Below are 18,952 nucleotides of genomic sequence, written 5' to 3' on the forward strand. Positions count from 1 at the left end.
TGCTATCTTACATTCTCTGTCTTTTCAGGACTCACTAATAAACTGGTGGGTTTTTTTTCTTTAATTTCACTGGAGGTGAGGAATGATCTCATCTTTTTGTGTAGGATGTGGTAGATTGAATAAAGGATAAAGAGCAGGAGGTCATGAAAAATCCATTTTATATTCCTCAGTTACACTAAGGTCAACTCCAGATGACTAGAGGCTATGATACATTCACTGTGTGATTAAGAGTCCACTTTAAACTCAGAGATGTAAAAACTAATTTCTTTCCACTAATTTTCAGAGTCATTACTAAAAGATAACAAATGAAACTAAGGAAAAAATAATTTCAAAAGTTAGGGCTACATTGAAGAGAAAGGAAGGGAAAGAAGAGGTAACCAACATTTATTGGGCACCTCCCATGTTCTAGGTACTATAATAGGTGTTTCGCATGTTTTGTGTAATTTAATTCCAACAACAATCCTAGAAAGCATTATCCCTATTTTACAGGTAAGGAAAACAAACCTTAAAAGCTAAATAATGTGTCTAATATTATACAGCTGAGAAGCAGTGAAACTTGGATCCAAATCCTAACATGCTTGATTCTAAGGCCCATGATCTGCAATATATATATGGGGCTCTCAAGTAACTTTGCTCTATTTAAGACTCAAAAACAAACTAGATGCACATACCTTTTGTGTTTCATCCTTCTTCTCTTGTTTGAGAATGTCAGTTAAGTTAATGAGCTTTTCCATAGCCTCAACTTGCCTATTTAGATGTTTCAAATACATCCCACATGCACGACAGTAGGACTCCAAAAGCAGGCCAAACCTCTGGCTAACTGTTTTATTATGCATCTCAGATCTAAAAGAAATGTGCAAGATTAGGAGAGGAAAAAAAGACCATATATATGGTCTTAAGTGACTATACATATAGAATCCATTTTAAGAAAATAAAACATTTTCTAAATCCAGTAAATGTTATAATCCTAACAATGAAATGATTTAAAATTTATTTAAAAACAAAACAATCAAGAGTTTCAGATAGTTCCTGGAAATAGAAATTTAATACACTAGCTTTTAGGTTTATTTCAACTACTTTTCATTTACTAATTTCAGCACAGAATACATAAACATGAAAAAAATGGAAATCAGACACAAAAACATTAAAATGAATAGGGGGGGAGTGAAGAGCTCCATGAATACTATTTGACTCTTCTGGCATGCATGTCCCTGTTCTATACTATTTCTAAATATAAGGCATTTTAAACCTAGCTTCTAAGATTCTAGTTTTGACTTATTTTAACGTTTATAAAATCATGTTAGTCATAAATCTGTTTCTAAATTTAGAAAAACATATATGGTTTATGACCTTTGAGTATTAGGTATATTCTACAAAATATTTTTATATCTTAATTAGCAATTAGTTTGTTTTCTAATAAGAAACTTGGAATTTTGTTATTATTGTTCTAAATTCCATGGTAAGATTTTTTTCTTTACTTTGGGTTATTTTAATCCACATGTACAGTGAAACCAACTGTAAAATTAATCTAGCAAATTTTACTCTGTTTAAAGTAAAATTAAAATCTTTAATATATTTCAGGTCACACTCCTGTATAAAATTCAGTTTTGAATTTTACTGCTTTTTAGTGTTAAATAGCTGAGGGAAGCTCATCACTGGTACGACATACTTTCAGTATGGAGAACTCTTCTATGCAAATAAAAACAATAATATATGAGAAGCACATATTTATACATCTATTAAGAAAGCAAATAATATATATATCTAAATAATTTAATGGGATAATAATTTGACTTACTTTAAATGCCAAAAGAAAAAGTGCCCAATCCTTTGATTAGTCAATGCTTTCTTGAGTAAAAATCTCACAAGCAGGTTATCCAAATACTGTTCATATTTTAGGACCTATGTGATTAAAAACAAATGAAGGCTAGATTTAAAGAAAATTTTTAAAAAAGAAAGTAGATACTACTGGTAATAAAACTAATTTTTAAAAAAGCATAAAGCCAATTTATGTTTTTGGAAGTTGCATGGATTTGGAATAAAACATTAAATAATAAAACATTATTTTTCTATTTCACATTATTTTACCTGTACTAGCTGAATTAGGTACTGAGAAAGTTTGTCATCTGTTAAGTATTTTTCCAAGCATCGAACAGCAAAACCTCGAACCATAGGATCTGGGTAATTGCAGTCCAGAAGCTCCATAGCTTGTTCAGGTTTGATTGGAGGCCAATCTTTTACCAAGCAGTACATCTGTATATGAAAAAGACAAATTATATTTAAAAAGCAAAGATAACTGTGAATGAACCCTCTAAGACATTGTCTTAATTTATTTTAAAGTTAGTTTAGATGACATCCCACCCTTATGAATTCAGTGCTTAAAAATGTTCAGTTCTAATTAACTGTGTCAGTGGAAGTGGTGTGAACAGTATTTTTAGCCACTGTATTACCATTACTAATTAATTTAAAACATAGCCTATTTAATCTGTTTATGCAAACTTTTAAAGAAAAAACAATTTGAACCACATACCAATTTGTGCAAGTTATATAGTATCTCAAACATGCCTTTACCTGAGCTACTTCGTCTCTAGAATTCCATTTAACAGACAGAAGTAATTTGGGTAGAATTTCAGGGATAGTTACACAGTAATGTCTGTGTGGAAAAGACAAAACAAAACAAAACATTCTTATAAGTTACTTAAAATGACTAGATGTCTAAACTTTCAACTATGTTATCCCTTAAGAAGTTCCAGTTTTAAAACTTACCATTACTAACCTTCTTTAAAATCAAAAGAAAGCAGCATTTAACATTACAGTTGCATATATATGCACAGACACACATATATATACAGTTATAATGGCAAGGAAAACAAAAGGAAAATCCAAATGGAAGCCAGGTTTGTAGGAAAAATTATCAATTTATTTTATAGCACTCTTCATATATCTCCTTTTATTCACCTATTTATGCAACATGAACCATGAGAAGGGTCACCACTTCTACTGTTACTGGACAAAAATCTATGTTGTAATGGATTTTGTGTAGAAATGCACTGCAACTGCTTTATTTAAATAAACCATTGTATACTTACCAAGAAGTAGGATAATTTCTTCAGAAGTGAAAATAAGGCATTGCACTATTATTTTGAGGAAGTGTTAGGGGGGGAAAAAAAATGGAAGGAACTCTTAAAAACTGAAGTATCTAGACCAACTAAATCATAACTAAACTGATCTAAAACTGTAGGGTATTTTTGTTGGATCTTGAATTTTACTAAACAAAAACTAAATCCTAAAAAAAGCCATATCAGGGATTTATAATTTAAAAAAAGCCCTCAATGTACAAGGTTAGTATCAATGCAGCATGATTATCTAGAAATACTGAACTTTAGCCATAGCTTTAAAAAAGATAATATTTACAATAAAAAAATTCAAGTAAATTATGCTTTATTTACTCAAATAGGCATGGCAGAAACATGGCCAAAGTCAGTTCTTTCTCCTGTTAGAGGAGAAAAAACAGAGAATCTCTATTTTTAACACTTACCTATGGCTCCACAGAAAATCTTTCTCTTGCTCAGTGATTTCAGACAGTGGATCTCGGGTACAAATTGCTCGGAGCTGTTCTTTATCATTTTCTCTTAATTCATTGTCTCTAGCTAGTCTGTTACTCTGTAAGATAAAGTAGTATCTCATGTGATTTTCTTTGCCATATTCATGAGTGAATTACAAAAAAAAGAACACTGCCAAAAACTTTACATTGCTTATTAAATTGTTGTATAACAGTTTATTCTCTTTGCAAGACTTTATTTTTAGGGACAGGGAAGAATCAACCTAAGATGATATTTGTAGAACAGATACAGTAATTTACTTGGTTAATATTACTACCAACCACTGAACAGTAACTGCCAAGTTAGGGATAAGATCAGCCTGGGGCATTGGGGGGTAGTAGTGAATAATTTACTTCTCTTTCTGATGATGCCCCTTCCTAGTATTCCATTAACTAATCTGCTAATGTTTCTGGAATAAGAGAATAAGAAATAATAAAATAATGAAATAAAATGTAAATTCTTTCCTAATCTCTGCCTGAATACATCCTTATAATCACTGCAAGGCTTTCAAATTTAAAAAGTAAAAATAAGGGAAAAACGGAGAAGAAATGCCTCCATTAAAAATACTACATTGAGGTTGGAAACTAAAAACACCATAAATTTTGTTGTGATTCCAAGATTTCAAGTAATGTATTTATTTCTTTTAAATATAAATATGTTAATTGCATAACAAATAATTATGAATGTACACTACTGTATTATGTAAAACAAAGACATATCCTTTCGAATGAGTTATACATATTCCTAATGGCTAAAAATGAAAGACATGCATGCTACTTAGTTTTTATACATTGTTAATTTATCCAACAGGATAAAGAAATACTGCCTCACAGAGTCATTCAAAAAATATTTATTAAAACATGTACTGTGTGCCTTGTCTTGTCCTTATTGTTGGGATAAGATAGTAAAAGAACCTACATTAACAGGGCTTCCACTCTAATGGGAAATTAAATGAAGAAGAAAATTGCTGAAGAGTTGATATAAATACTCTGGGTGATGCTAACAGAGAATGACTGAGTAGCCACTTTAGACTGGGTGTTCAGAAATGGCCTCTGAAAGCAGTATTTAATTTGTGATTCAAATGACAAAGAACCATCTAAACTAAGATCAGGGAGGCAATGGTGGAAGTGATCCAAGGAGAGAATGAGTTTGGCGTGAAGAAGGAACAGGAAGGCAGCCAGCAAGCCTGAAACCCAGCAGATGAGGGAGAACAGTGATTGGAGGTAATGTTAAGCGCAAGTAAAATCTGCAGGACAGAGTACAAGGTTTTGATTTTATTTTTAGTGAAAGCTATTTAAAGGATGAATACTATGACTTGATCTATATTTCACAGAGAGTATTCTGGCTGCTCTGGGAGACCACATAGGAGGCTATTTGTAATAGTTCAGGTAAGAGATAATAAAACTTATTCATTAACTCAACAGGAAAAGTGTCATTACCAATTATCATCTGGGTCCAATGGACTCATATTCTTCTACATTATTCACTTATGTTTATTTGTTTAAATTTTTCATATAAAACAGTTTAAAGAACAATTGTGAAAAACATTTGTGAAAACAATTAGACATTTTAATAAGAATTTAAACACAGTAAAATCAAATTTATAATCCAAAATGAGCAATATCCTTTGAATGTAACTAACTGCTTGCTCATCAACTTGCATGCATGAGCCTAAAACATATCCATCTTGTAAATACTGATTCCAGACTTCAAAAACATATCAAAAAAGTTCTAGCCTATCATTACTTCTGGTTTTTCTTATCATACTTGTATTGTCAAAATGCAATACTTTTGAAAACTTGGATGGCTAATTTTCTTGAAGAAGAGAGAACAGCCATCTTCTTTGTTTCATAATTATAAAACATTTCTCTTTTTATACTTATAGATGTCAATCAAAATAACCAATCCAAGGAGTTCTTAACTTTCTATACCACCTTTTCCTTCTAGTCACTTTTGTATACACCCTGCCTGCAGAATTTATATACCAGAAAGCATATTAAGTACATTTTGGTACACACCACCATAAAAGATGTAAAGAATTACCTCCAAAAGATGAGGTGTGGTCTAGGTTCTTATCAAAAGGTATGTGATGAAATCATTCCTGTTGAATGACTAACTGAATGTGAATACTCTATTTCCTTTTGTCCACGGAAATGAATTGTTCACAGATCATTTCTTGAGTTTAGAAAAAATTCATCTAGGATACTGTCATCTGGTATTTCACTTATATGATCAATTTCCCCATCATCATTACAGTCTGGAGTAGTGGTTCTCGACTGGGGTGATTTTGTTTCCTCTACCTCCCAGGACCCTCTGACATTGTCTGCAGACATTTTTTGATTGTTTCGACTTGGGGGTGGTGGTGCTACTGGTGGGTAGAGGCCAGGGATGCTGCCTGCCATCCTGTAGTGCAGAGAACTGTCCCTACAATAAAGAATTATTTGGCCCAAGATGTCAATAATGTTGAGGTTGAGATACTCTATACTATTACCTGTTTCTTTGCATTCATATTCTGATTTGTCTAATAACTGTGAAATATTTTCCTCTGTCAATTTTCTTCTCTTTGTCCTTATGAGTGGAAAGGGAAAAATTCTGAATTTACAACAGTGTTCAGTGAAAGCCTAAACAACAATAACAAAAACTACCAAGATGTTGTCTGCATACTTCTTATACCCCTGATAAGATAATGCAAGATATCGGGCAACATAATAGGAAGACTTAACAAAGATGTAATAGTGATGAGTTATTTTACTGTCAGATCATCCTTCTAGGCTATTCTATCCTTCTATATTTTCATATCACTTCCATAATTTTTAGAAGAGTTGGAAGTAATTAATGATACTGATGAAACAGTGAAATATTTTAAGATAAAGGAACACTAAGATCCCATAATGTATCTTACTTAGATTTATAAAGTTTTCAACAGACCCAATGGTAACTGAAAGACAGAATAAGGTTTATTCTATTATAAATAATTCTTTTTTCTTTGGAATAAATTTTTTTAAAGGTAAAAGCAATCACAAATATCAATTTTATGACTGAATTAGAACTGCTCAAAAAAAAATTCAAAAGCTAAAATTGGCTCCAACAGATCCTGATGGTAAGCTGAATTCAATGACCAAGTGTATGAATAAAATAGTAGATAATAAATGAGTTTTCAAGTGACTTGACTCTGGTAATTCAATTAGCTTATAAGAATAACTAATTGGACAGCACTACAGACATGTCACGAGAATGCTCATCAGCATTTCAAAATTGAGGAAATCCTGTTCAGTTATAACAGAATGGTTAAGAGTTAAGTGGCTCAATACTCATTAAACAGTGACTTTGGGTAAATTATTTAAACTCCTAAAGCCCATTTCTTTATTGGTAAAATGGGGATTATAACAGTACCTATCCTCACACAGAGTGTTTATAAGATTAAATGAGGTAATAAGTGAAAAGTGATTGGTGTGGAATTTGGTACACAGTAAGCACTTGAAAATGTTAGCAATTACCATCAAGGAATTAAACTTACAGAACAGTGGCTACATTAACTTGAGAAAAGTTAATCGTAGTTTTAGTATCTGAAATAATTCAGTACTGATTTTAAATTAATTTGTACTTCCTCAAAATAGCCTCTACCTATCTTTGAAAGCACACAGGCAGGTGGTGGTTGTTATTAATACTATTTATGCAGTTTATAGACGGGATTGGTGACTCCTTACTGAGACTACAGCTGTAAACTAATAAAGTTCCTAAGTGCAGGCTTTTAGGCTGCCCCTGAGTGCCATGTTACTGTTACTGGGGTAGGCATATTTCAGGACCTCTTGGCCCTACATTCATTGGTTGCTCTATCTATAACCTGCCACTAGGCCACGGAAAAAACAATTAATTTGAAAACCGGAGAAACAGACAACAAAGAACAAAAATATCCTCTTCTCTTAGCACTGGTACCTTTGCCCTTGAGAAATAAGGGACTGTTAATAGCTCTTGAACCCAGTTATACTGTGATTCCAAAGTAATGGCCAAGATCAGACAACTAGATCAATATTTAAACTCCATTTTACATATACTTTTTTACAGTATCTGGACTATGGTGGTAAAGCTATTTCCTCTGCTTCCAAGCTCAACTAACAACATATTTATACTCTGGTTTCAGCTTCAAGGTTACTATCTGAGAGAGGTCTTCCCTCAACCCAGTATATATTAGTCTTTCCTCCTCAACCCTTGTTAGTCATTCTTGGCACACTATTGTTTTTTCCTTCATGGTACTTAGCATGATTTATAATCTTACATTTCTGCTTTTACCAATTTGTTTATTTTCACCATCTTCCTACTGAAATGAAGTTCTCTTTAGGTCACAACTTTATTACCTAGTACATATCAAACATATATACAGTTAGCATTCACTAAATATTTGTTAAATGAACACAAGCTAGGGCTCTGAATAAACTAAAAGACAGAGCTGAAGTAAACATATTAGCACACAGAGAGCCTATGTAGCTATGTCAATATAATTAAAACACACTGAAAACTATATCCATCGATTGTGATTGATAACTTTAGAAAACTCAGTGATTCGCCTTACCAGTCCTGCATGGGAGTAACTAAATCCTGCTTCTCGGGATACAGACCAATTGGCATGCTCTTCAATCACTGACATATCTGGAAATTTTACCACACTGCTGAACCAGTCAAACTCCAACTCTAAGCATGGAGTTTCCTAAGAGATGGAATAAAAGTTATTTTATGTATATATATATAGTTCTTGACTATCATAAAAAAAGAAAAAAGAAAAATATTCTTATTCATGGTAATAAAAGGCTTACTTTATTTGGATTTGACCCAGTGACACCAATAGGGTTCAGCAAATCTTCTAATCCATGAGGTACTGGCCAAAGATTCAAAGCCATTTTTCCAGATACTAGAGTATCTGTGTAATCAAACAAGTTTATATTTCCCCAGGCTAATGGACAGTGTTCCTTAAAAAATAAACAGAAAAATAGTCACTATTCAGTCCATTAAATTATAAAATGCATTTTAAAAGATCTTTCTTCCCCATAAAGGAAAATTCAACAACTACCTTTATAAATGATATCTATAATAAGCCACATTTTTTTTGAAGTGTAAGTATTTTCCATTTTCCAACTGAAATTACATAAATTTTTCTTTAATTATAAATAGGGGATATGAATCAAAGCAAACAAGACATATTTGCATGTCATTATTTATCATGTTTCTGTGTAGTTATTTTGCATGCTTAAAAATCTGTATCAATATGAACTCAGGACATACTCATCATCAATTCCTGAAGCTCTCCCAAGGTACTCATTGATGAATTTGTTAAATTTATCCATTTCTTGATAAAAATTCAATTAGCAGTATAGTTAAGAGTTTTCAGAGAAGCTTAATTGTTCCTTTTGAAATACTTTACCTCTTTAGCACCCTTTCGGCCTTTAACAGAACAAATGGAAAGGCAAAGTCGAGCAGCACGAGGAAGATCGGGAATGTATATATCATAATTCAGCCATTCATTCCACCTATGTAACATTTTAAAGAAAAAAACAATTTACCAAAAAAAAGGCTTTATCAGGAGTATATAAACAACTCCTATAAATCAAGAAAAAGCTAAATCAAATGAAAGACAGGCCAGGGATTGGTGAATAGACAATTCAAGAGATCATATACAAATGGCCAGTAAACATGAAAAAGTAGTCAATATCATTTCTCATCCGGAAAATGCAAAATAAAATCTCATGAAGACTTCATTATACAAGAGGTTGGCTAAAACTACACAGACTGACAATACCAAGGGATGATAAGGATGTGTAGTAATGGGAAATCTCCTACACAGTTAGTGGAGGTGAAATTTGTAAATACAATTTGGAAAGCTTAAGCTACTAAAACTAATCACAACTCAGTTCCACCTCCAGGTAAGAAATCACAGAAATGTGTGCATTTGTGCACAGAATGTTAACAGAATTATTTACAATATGCCCCAAGGTGCAAACAATCCAAATGAACACTAGTTACTGACAATATGGGTGAAATCCTACAAACATAATGCTGAGCAAAAGAAGCTAGACACAAAAGAATATCTACTCCTTGAGTCCATTTATATAAAATTCAAAAACAGCTAATACTAAGCAATAGTGTTACAAGTTCAATAACAGTTACCTTTGGAAGGAGAGAAAGTTAATGGATTGGAAGGGGGTATGAGGAGGGGCCTTTGGAATGCTAGTAGATGTTCTGTTTCTTGACCAGTGGAATGGTTATACGGGAATTTCCTTTGTGATAATTCAATGAACTGTGCAATTATGATTTGTATACTCATGCATTTGTGCTATACTTCAGTAAAAAATTTAAAAAAAGAATTAAAAACAAATGATCTTATAGAAAAGGGAAACTAAACATGATAAAATGAGATTTCCCATTATTATTATATTACCTTTCATATATGTAGTTTTATTCAGAAGAACCCATTAATTTAAATAAGTTAGTATGTGAATAAAATGAAGGATATGCAGGCATGAAGCATCTGATTTTTTAAATAACTATTTCACAAGAGGTAATACAACCTGACACTCATAATAAGGAAATACTAAAAAGTTACTACAAAATGTGATGATAAGAAAATTATTCAATTTTTATGATAAATTCCTTTTAATTTACTGGACGTTACATCTGAAATTATGTCTATGTTTGGTGGACATGTTCATGAAGAGCCAAGTACAATCCACAGCAGTTTTTTTATTTAAACATTAAACCAAATGGTTAAGAGTTTAGATTCGGAAGTCAGACAACCTGGAGTATAATCTCATTTCTACTATTTTACTAGATGTGTTTTTTTTACTAGATTAAAATTTTACTAGATTTTACTAGACCCTCACATTCTTTGTCTGCTTTCTCCTCTGACGATGGGATGACTAACAGTAGCTACTCTCATAAAGGTCTTGTGAAGATTAAATGAGATAATATAAGAACAGTAATTAGTCCACGGTAAAAGCTCAAGTGCTAGGTATTAGAAAACTTCCAAATGCTTCTTCTATTTTTTTTATTATAAATAAAACATGACTTAACAACAAAATGATATAACATTTCTATTTTTAATCAGCTACAGTATAAAACTTTATCAGTAAAATTAATTTATTCTAGTATCTTTGAGTATGGACAAAGATATCCAATTTTACAGAGAAGACAAATTTAAAATGGGAGGACTTAGCAAGCAGACATTCTAAAGGGAAAAGGAACAATAAAGGGAGAAGAAATATTGTGGGGTTTGGTAAGTCCACAGTAACTTAAGAAAAAATTAAGTACAGATGTACTTACACTAACACTTTTTACTACTTCTAAATCTTTAGAATTGCTCATAATTAATGGGAAATATTCTATGCACTTTCTAAGAGAGCTATGCCTTGTGAATATAGTTGGTCAGTAGTATGCTAACTGAATAAAACATGTTTCCCTCTTCTTCTGAAGTTCACACATACCAATTAAGTTCTTTATTTTTAGGCAATGATTTTATATACACAGCCCAAATTGATTCTGATTTTAGGAGATAATGGTAACATTTATGAAAAACGTAAAGTATTTTGTTTTTCTAGCATATGGGAAGCACAGATTTGGAACAATCACTTAATCTTAGTAAGAATTAAAAAATTTATGTTTCTACCTTTCTGATAACTCCATCTTTTTTCCTCTGAGTTTTTTTGGGTAAATACAGAAAAGTAAAAAAATTTTCTTAAATCCTCATACTACTATCATAGGGATTTTCCTGATTAGTCTAGAGAATTTTTAAAGAAAAGATAATTGAATATAAGTCCTTTCTAAATAGTTACTTTACTAAAATTTTGACATTTTAATTTTTTATTATTAAGTAACTTTACCTTTTACTTTTATAAAGCTAGTTTACTTTCAGTACTTGAAACAACCAGGATATATATATATACCCAATATTACTTTGGGGTCTTTGCTTGGGACTTAATCTTAGACTGTTGGTTTTACAGTTTTCAAATTTGGAAAATTTTTGGCCCTTAGGTCTTCATATATTGTCTTTTTGTTCTTCACACAACCACCCCACCCATCCTGTGACAGACATGCAGCATGAGTGGGAAATAAACTTTTGCTGCTCTATCAAAAATTTTAAAAGATAGTGGGGCTGATTGTTGCCATAGAGCAACGTCTAACCTGAATGATGTACTTCCTGCCCTACTGGTTCAGGTAGGGTAAGGAACTATTCCCTTCCTCCTGGCATGGAAGGCTGCCACCCCCGAACTTCACCAAGGCCCCAGAATGGTAGGTGCCTCCAGCAACTTAATTACAAGACCGGAACTTTTTCTTGACTCTCCTACAACTCAGTATAAATGCATTATGAAGTTTAATTCTGGAGGACTCACTAGTTAGCTCTATTGCTAATTCACAAGATCCTCCCTTAAATCTTTCATACCAATTTGAGGTCTCCTAAATATTACTATTATATTCAAGGGTAGACTCTTATTCCCAAAGGATTCTATAGAGGGAGGGAAAGAAATGGCAGGATGCTAAGCTGTTGGGTTACACTATCTTCTATTTCTTCATTCTATCTAGGCAGTAATAATTTAAAATGTTCCCTAAAACTCCCCCTCCCTAAGAAATTGATTTGTTCCCAAAGACTCTTTATTTGAATGTCATAAGTATCTATTCTTAGAAGTGATATGAAGGAAACTGCCTCAAGTAGTCCAGCTCTGGAGTTGTTTACCAAATGTCACTTCCTCTTAATGTAAATGGAGTTAAGAAAAGAATAAAATGCTAGGTTTATGGATCTAATGTGGGAAATCATCAGCACAAAATTGTAACCATATTCTGCTCTTGATACAATGGGAAGAGAGAATCAGAAAACCCTTCAGATAAAATTTTACATAGAATCAAAAAAGTGATCCTGTGATTGATACTTATTTGACAGAAAGTCCTCATGTTCTATATATAAATGTCTGGTAATATATGACTTGTATTTAACTAATTATGTAAAAATACTACTTTTATTGATCATATTACTAAACACTAGTATGACTTTTGGGACTACAAATCTGTATTACTTCCTTACCTGGGATTGGAACAAGGTACTCTTTGAGTGTTCACATTATCACATAAGGGTTCTCCTCCATGGTAGATACCCGTTCGAACATAGATCTTAAAAAAAAGAAACAAAAATATGTGCATACAAATATATACACACATATAGATCCAATACTGAACAATATCAGAATAATGTAACTGATACTGAATGAGAGAATCCACTAAAAGTTTCTGTTCAGATGTTGCTTTTCCTTTCTTCACATAGATAGTAAGTTAATACTGACTTAGATTCTTCACCAAAATTTATTGCTGCCCTTGGGGGGGCATCAAAGAAACTGAAAATCATATAGGGTCTCAATCCTCTTGACCAGATATACAATTCAGAGTTTTTCATATTTTAGAAAGATAAATTTGTATATATATTAAATATTATTTAGTTTTAGTAACTGGGAACACCATTCCAAAAAGATATTAATACTTCTACAACAAAACACATGAATGTTTACACTAAGTGGAATAAATAAAGACTGTAAAAATCCTTGCTTAAGATCAGGTCAGGTTTGCAGTCAAATGAATTCTGTAAAACTTTTGGTTTTAAGAGCTTAGAATTCCAGATATTAGAATTATTAGACTATTAGGATTAGGGATATTATAATTACAGACAGAAGACTATAAACTGTGTAGTAGCTGAGGTAGGTGGGTAGTTTTCTGGCCAAATGAAAACAGAATGTAGGTCAAAAGATTATTTTAGTTCAATAAAAAAGGTTAATATAAAATAATTTATATAAAATAATAAGCATCAATACTTGACTTTACCTTGTCTATGTCTCGAATATTTACATTTACATAGGTTGCACAGAGAATTTTTATTCTGAGTGCACTATTTATAACCCAAAGGGATTTTGTAGATGTTTCTCCATTCATGTATGGTGTAGCTGTGGAGATGCGTCTGGAATAAGATGGCATTGTAAAACAGTCCATTGGCAGTTGAGAGTAAAGACTTTCTTTAGCCATTAGCATTAAATTAGGCATCCTTCCGAGCATTATACAGCTTCTTATGTACTGTAAGAGATTTAGGGTAGGGGGGAGAAGCCATTTCTTACAAGGTTTCTTATTTTAAAAGCAACATGTAAGAGTACTGTGATAGAAGTTACATACTAATCTGCAAAGGTGAAAAAAAATCAAACATTTTGGCCATTTCTTAGTAGTTGCCATATTTATAACATCAAAAGTACTAAAGAGGAAAAAAATAAGGTCAGCTTTTGACACTACAGTTCCACCCTTAACTGGAAGTAAAAAAAAGGAATTAAAAAAAAGGGTCAGAGGATACTCATTGTGAAAACACTGCACTTGCTAAAGAACAAGCAACATCATCTAGTAAACCTCTGTCACTCAATCTATTAAGTCATAAGATGTCCAATCCAAGGGTTGTGGCCCACTTGCTCTTCTGTCCCAACATTTCCTGAGAAACATTTGTTTTGTTAAAAAAACAAGACAAAACAACAAAGAGAGGAGAATGATAAAACTTTGGGATAAATATATATATATTTAAATTAAAATGCATTTTATTTTATTCAAAATGAATTTGAAATAGTAATTTAGGGATAAAGATTTTTAATGTAAGTGCTACTATGTCCATACTATAAATAGTATAGTATTTATAAAAAACAGCTTTTTTTTTTCCAATCTATAAGCCCCACTAGACTGTAAGCAACATGAAGCCAGGACCATGCCTTGCTTGGTATTGTAAATCAGTATTTAGCATATGCCTGGCACAAATATAGTTGCTTCTTATAGGTATTTATTTAATGAATAGAAATAAAGAGTAGAGAATTATTAACAGTACATCTTAATAATGGTAGGTCATGAATTTTTGAAATGTCTGTTTTAATTCCTTCCAGTGCCACTGCTTGGGAGGAGATAAAAATGATGAAATACCCCATATTTTGGGGTTAGTATAATTGTAAACATTTTTTTTTTAAGGCGCAAGTTTTTGCTTATGCTGCCTATTTAAATGAATATATAAACCTCATTGGAAAAAAGAAAGGCATATGAAAAGTTTTCTATGTAGTTCCATATTATTTAAAATTCCTATTGGCTAAAAAAATACTTTCACTATAAAATTGGAGCTATCCAGAATAGCACATGATGCATTTTATGCATGCAGAATACCTGAAACACTACGATCCTCAGGGCACAAAGAAAGTCACCAAATCAAATGTTGGTATCTGAATAATGATACAACTATTCTTACCATTACAAAAACGTTAATCAGGTTATCCATACATGTGCAGTCAGATCCCCAAATATTAATTATATAAAATCTAAAGGAAAAACAGCATCTATTCTCTCAAATCCATCATAAAAAATTAAACTATGAATGCTACTTACTGATATCATTTAATTTTCAAAAAGTAGTCCCAAAATAGAGATACTCATCCCCAAAGTGATTACTTTTAAAATTTTAAGTATTTTTGAAACTTGTTACTCACCTTATACTGACTCAGAGGGTATTTTTCTAGGAAGTATTCATCACATCCACAAACTTTTAAAATATACTTGCCCTGATATTCTAAAACACAGAGTTTTAGTTGTTCAGATGATAACAACATACTTCGGGTTTTTTTCCTGATTGCTTCAGCAATTACTTGTTCTGGCACACAGTCATGATTGATTTTCAGAGTATACTTCTGCTTGTCATTATTTGGAGAAACTATTACCCAAATCACCACTATTATTTGCCCTATAATAGGAAAACATTATTAGACGCAATCACCATACATGTATTTCATTTTTCAAGAGACAAATTTAAAAAAGTACCATTATCTACCATTACTTAACCATTACTCTAACCATAACCAGAAATTACTCATAGTCAAACTTATTAAAGACAGGGAAATATCAGGTAGAAACAGCAAATCTTCAAATTTGATAGGGCTACCAGACCATGCCCAAATCTCATGCTGTATGGCAAGTATGTAAAACTGTGACTAATGGGTCCCAAGTACCTGAGACCAAGCTAATTTCCATTCTAGACTACATGACATACTTCATGAATATGATCCTTGTGAAGAGTGACTCACATGGTATCAAAAGTTCGACAGCATCTAAAGTAGAAGATTTCTTGGCAACTTTGGGAAAGTATTATGGAGACTTAAAGAAAGATGCTGCATCAGAATGAGAGAAAAGATGGGGGAAGAAAGGGTAGAAGATGACTTTTCTAAGTTTTCCTTTTAAGATCAATTAAGCCAGGAAACAAACAAACAAAAAGGATGAAAATGGAAAGAATAAAACCATGTTAGAGTGGTCTGGGTGTTCACAGTACAATTTTTTCAACTTTCCTACATGTTGGAAAATTTTCCCGAAGAATGTTGGGGAAAAATCAAAAGAACATTTCATTTTTAAAAATACGCTAGAGTAGAAAAGAATTTCAAATGAACAGCTTATGTTATATTGCATTAAACTACTTTGAATAATGTGGGATGAAACAGTAATGTCAACTTATTCTAACAGATTTTTACACTTAATAGTGTGTGAAAGTCAACCTATTCTTTAATTTTGAATCAAAACTTTCACTTTATTATCTTGAAAAAAAGTACAGATATTTTGAGATATCTCATTTCCAAAACAATATAGTTATAAATTTTCACATTCACTCAGTTCTAGAAATTGATACATTAAGTCAACCTGTATATTATCACTATGATTAGATTTAATTACTACATTTAACATTGAGACTTATTTTTTCTTTATATTATATATAAGAATGTACAAACTTTTCCCAAAATTAAGTCACCTGTTTCTTTTTACATTGTTTTTATTTGTAAAAAGATAATCAGATGTAATTCTGCAATAGTGAATTTCAAACTCAAGTTCTTTACTTTTATTCTGAGATAAACAATTCACCAAACTATCAGCATCATATGCACACAATTCATTCAATTAATATTTACTGTCTACAAGTTGTGTAGTTGGCACTCAACTATATCTTGTCAGTATAAGCAGTCCCTGTCTTCAAGACACTTATCATCTAGCTGGGATAAAAAGCCTGTAAAAAAATATAGGCACAGATAGATATTTTTACTATAGCAACCAATTGTGGTAAATTGACAATTTTCTTACCTTTATCTAATTTATTATATATGTGCTTTGGCAGTTCTGGTGAAGATTCTACATTTGGAGGATAGACATACATTGCTCTACTATGAGGTGAATTAAGATCTCTGAGATCCACAGCTTCTTTACAAACGTTTAGAATATTTCTTCGGAAGTCCTGTACTTCTGGATCTTTAACCATATCAAATTCACACACTGGCATGCCAATGGCAAAACCTTAAAAAAATTATATAAAGAATATAACATTCTATTAAATGGACAGGATGAACATGTTTCTTACAAATAGGGAACTTGGTTGACTTGGAAGATCACTATATGGTCAAGAAGTTTCTCTAGGCCTTAAAAAATTTCTGATGAATACAGATAGTAAGAGCTGACAAGGACTCAAGTATTTTTAATATATAAAATATAATATTTGGATTACATATTAGCAAGTTATATTTAAATAACAATTTATGGTATTTTATTTAGCAACTTGGAGCAAAGGCAGCAGACATTATCCATACACATTTTTAAGTAATAAAGCAAAACTGGATATAACAAATCTAAGTCAACCCTACAAATAACACTTCTTAAAGAAAACTTTATATAGAATACCAAGGTGTTAAAAACAGTTCCTTAACCCAATAATCAAAAAATACTTTCAATTTGTAATGATTTTAATTTAAAAACCTATTTATTTACAATTACAAAGGTAGTTAGTTGGTTCAGACAGAAATATTTTGGTAATGACAAAATGGCTGTTTCATAGATTTGCATTTAGAACAGGATGACAATGCCAAAATCAAATCATACCAATTTCTCGATTGAGGATCTTTTCTTCACGGTTGCCTACTGGCTCAATTACTTTTAAAAAGGGTTGAAAAAGCCGAAGGTCACAAAGTCGTCTTGTTTCATCAAAAAATTCTTCCCTTTCTGCTTCTTGGGTAACACTTACGAAAATGTAAGAAGATTCATCTTGAAGAAGTTGATGGAGAGGATATTTTCTTGCTTCTTTAAATAGTTCATGCTTTATAGTTATTAATGTAGCCTCACGGAGGCATTCTAAAGTCACTATCATTCCATTTGGTAGTAAACATTCTACTAGGATTCTTGGGGGCATCAAGTGGATGCCCCACAGTTCACCTGATGATGGTCTTGGAGGCATTGTTTTGATCCTTTACAAGTTTTACATATAAAACTGCTTTAAGGAATTAGACACGTGGCTGTCCCAAAACAGAAATCTAAACCAAAGAAGGAAAATACATGTTAAGAGAGCAACAACTGTAGAAAAATACATTTATAGTATTATTAAATGTAAAAATTCATTTTCTGTAGCTTAAATTGATTATGGTTAAGTAATATTAATTCATCTTAAATATTTTGATGGAGACAAATGTCATTCCAAATTAAGCTGAAAGAACCAATTCCAAAAAGAAATTAGAAGAAACACTTGTATTTATTGATATTTAATAGAGTCATCTAATTAAAAAATATTTGAATGGGTTTCTTTTTTAAAGTCAGGTCTCATCAAGACAAAGCTGAGGATATGGGAAGAATGAGCAGTAAAACTGAACTGATACCAAAGCTGCCATCATAGATCATAGATTCCCTTCTATCTTATGGAGCAACAGAATTCAACCCTTACCTCCCCCTCCCCCCTGTGGTAATGAAAAATTACATGGCTTAGTCTTTTATTCTTTCTTAAATCGATCTTTGTAATTTTTTTATATTGATTATTGCCTGTTATTTTAAATCACTGTGCTTTTAGAGTATATATATTTACTATGGTATAAAGTGTCATCAATGCATTTTCCTTGAGATAGGATGATGAATTTGAATGATCCATCTACTTTATCAAATAACCCAGTCCCAATACTCTAATTGACATGAATTGATCTATACCTAAATGAGATCCACTGACTCTCTTTATTGGCACAATGTTCCAACCATGTTAAACACTGGTAATATTTTTTAAAATATTAAGTATTATTATGATTTAAAGCCCACATTTTTTAGATGTCAACAATCTTGGAGGTTCTTTTGAATGATACTGCCAAAACCCACAAGGCACAAGTTTATGTCTGTATTTTTTTATTCAGTAAGCTAAACTGTGAAGATACAACAAAAGGTAAAGTGAGAGATAGTAAGGAAATAAATGAAAATTAAGCTAGAGAAAAGAAAAAAAAAGATAACAGTGTATTTGGTTATTCTATCAG

General features: G+C 31.8%; 1 protein-coding gene across 2 annotated transcripts in view; it reads right to left on the reverse strand.

Annotated features, from left to right (window-relative positions):
• PIK3CA (phosphatidylinositol-4,5-bisphosphate 3-kinase catalytic subunit alpha) overlaps positions 1-18,952 on the reverse strand; it is an 80,604-nt gene that overhangs the window by 12,276 nt on the left and 49,376 nt on the right. For both annotated transcript variants that reach the window (XM_073232047.1, XM_073232048.1), the window contains exons 2-14: positions 17,550-17,977; positions 16,761-16,970; positions 15,131-15,381; positions 13,455-13,700; positions 12,667-12,752; positions 9,019-9,124; positions 8,414-8,566; positions 8,173-8,307; positions 3,539-3,663; positions 2,572-2,653; positions 2,089-2,253; positions 1,799-1,902; positions 672-843 (exon numbers count right to left, since the gene is read on the reverse strand). In XM_073232047.1, the coding sequence (XP_073088148.1) occupies positions 672-843; positions 1,799-1,902; positions 2,089-2,253; positions 2,572-2,653; positions 3,539-3,663; positions 8,173-8,307; positions 8,414-8,566; positions 9,019-9,124; positions 12,667-12,752; positions 13,455-13,700; positions 15,131-15,381; positions 16,761-16,970; positions 17,550-17,901 (2,187 nt within the window). In that variant the 5' untranslated portion in view covers positions 17,902-17,977. The remainder of the gene's footprint in view (positions 1-671; positions 844-1,798; positions 1,903-2,088; positions 2,254-2,571; positions 2,654-3,538; positions 3,664-8,172; positions 8,308-8,413; positions 8,567-9,018; positions 9,125-12,666; positions 12,753-13,454; positions 13,701-15,130; positions 15,382-16,760; positions 16,971-17,549; positions 17,978-18,952) is intronic.

Source organism: Manis javanica, chromosome 3, assembly GCF_040802235.1.
Source record: "Manis javanica isolate MJ-LG chromosome 3, MJ_LKY, whole genome shotgun sequence".
NCBI lineage: Eukaryota > Metazoa > Chordata > Mammalia > Pholidota > Manidae > Manis > Manis javanica.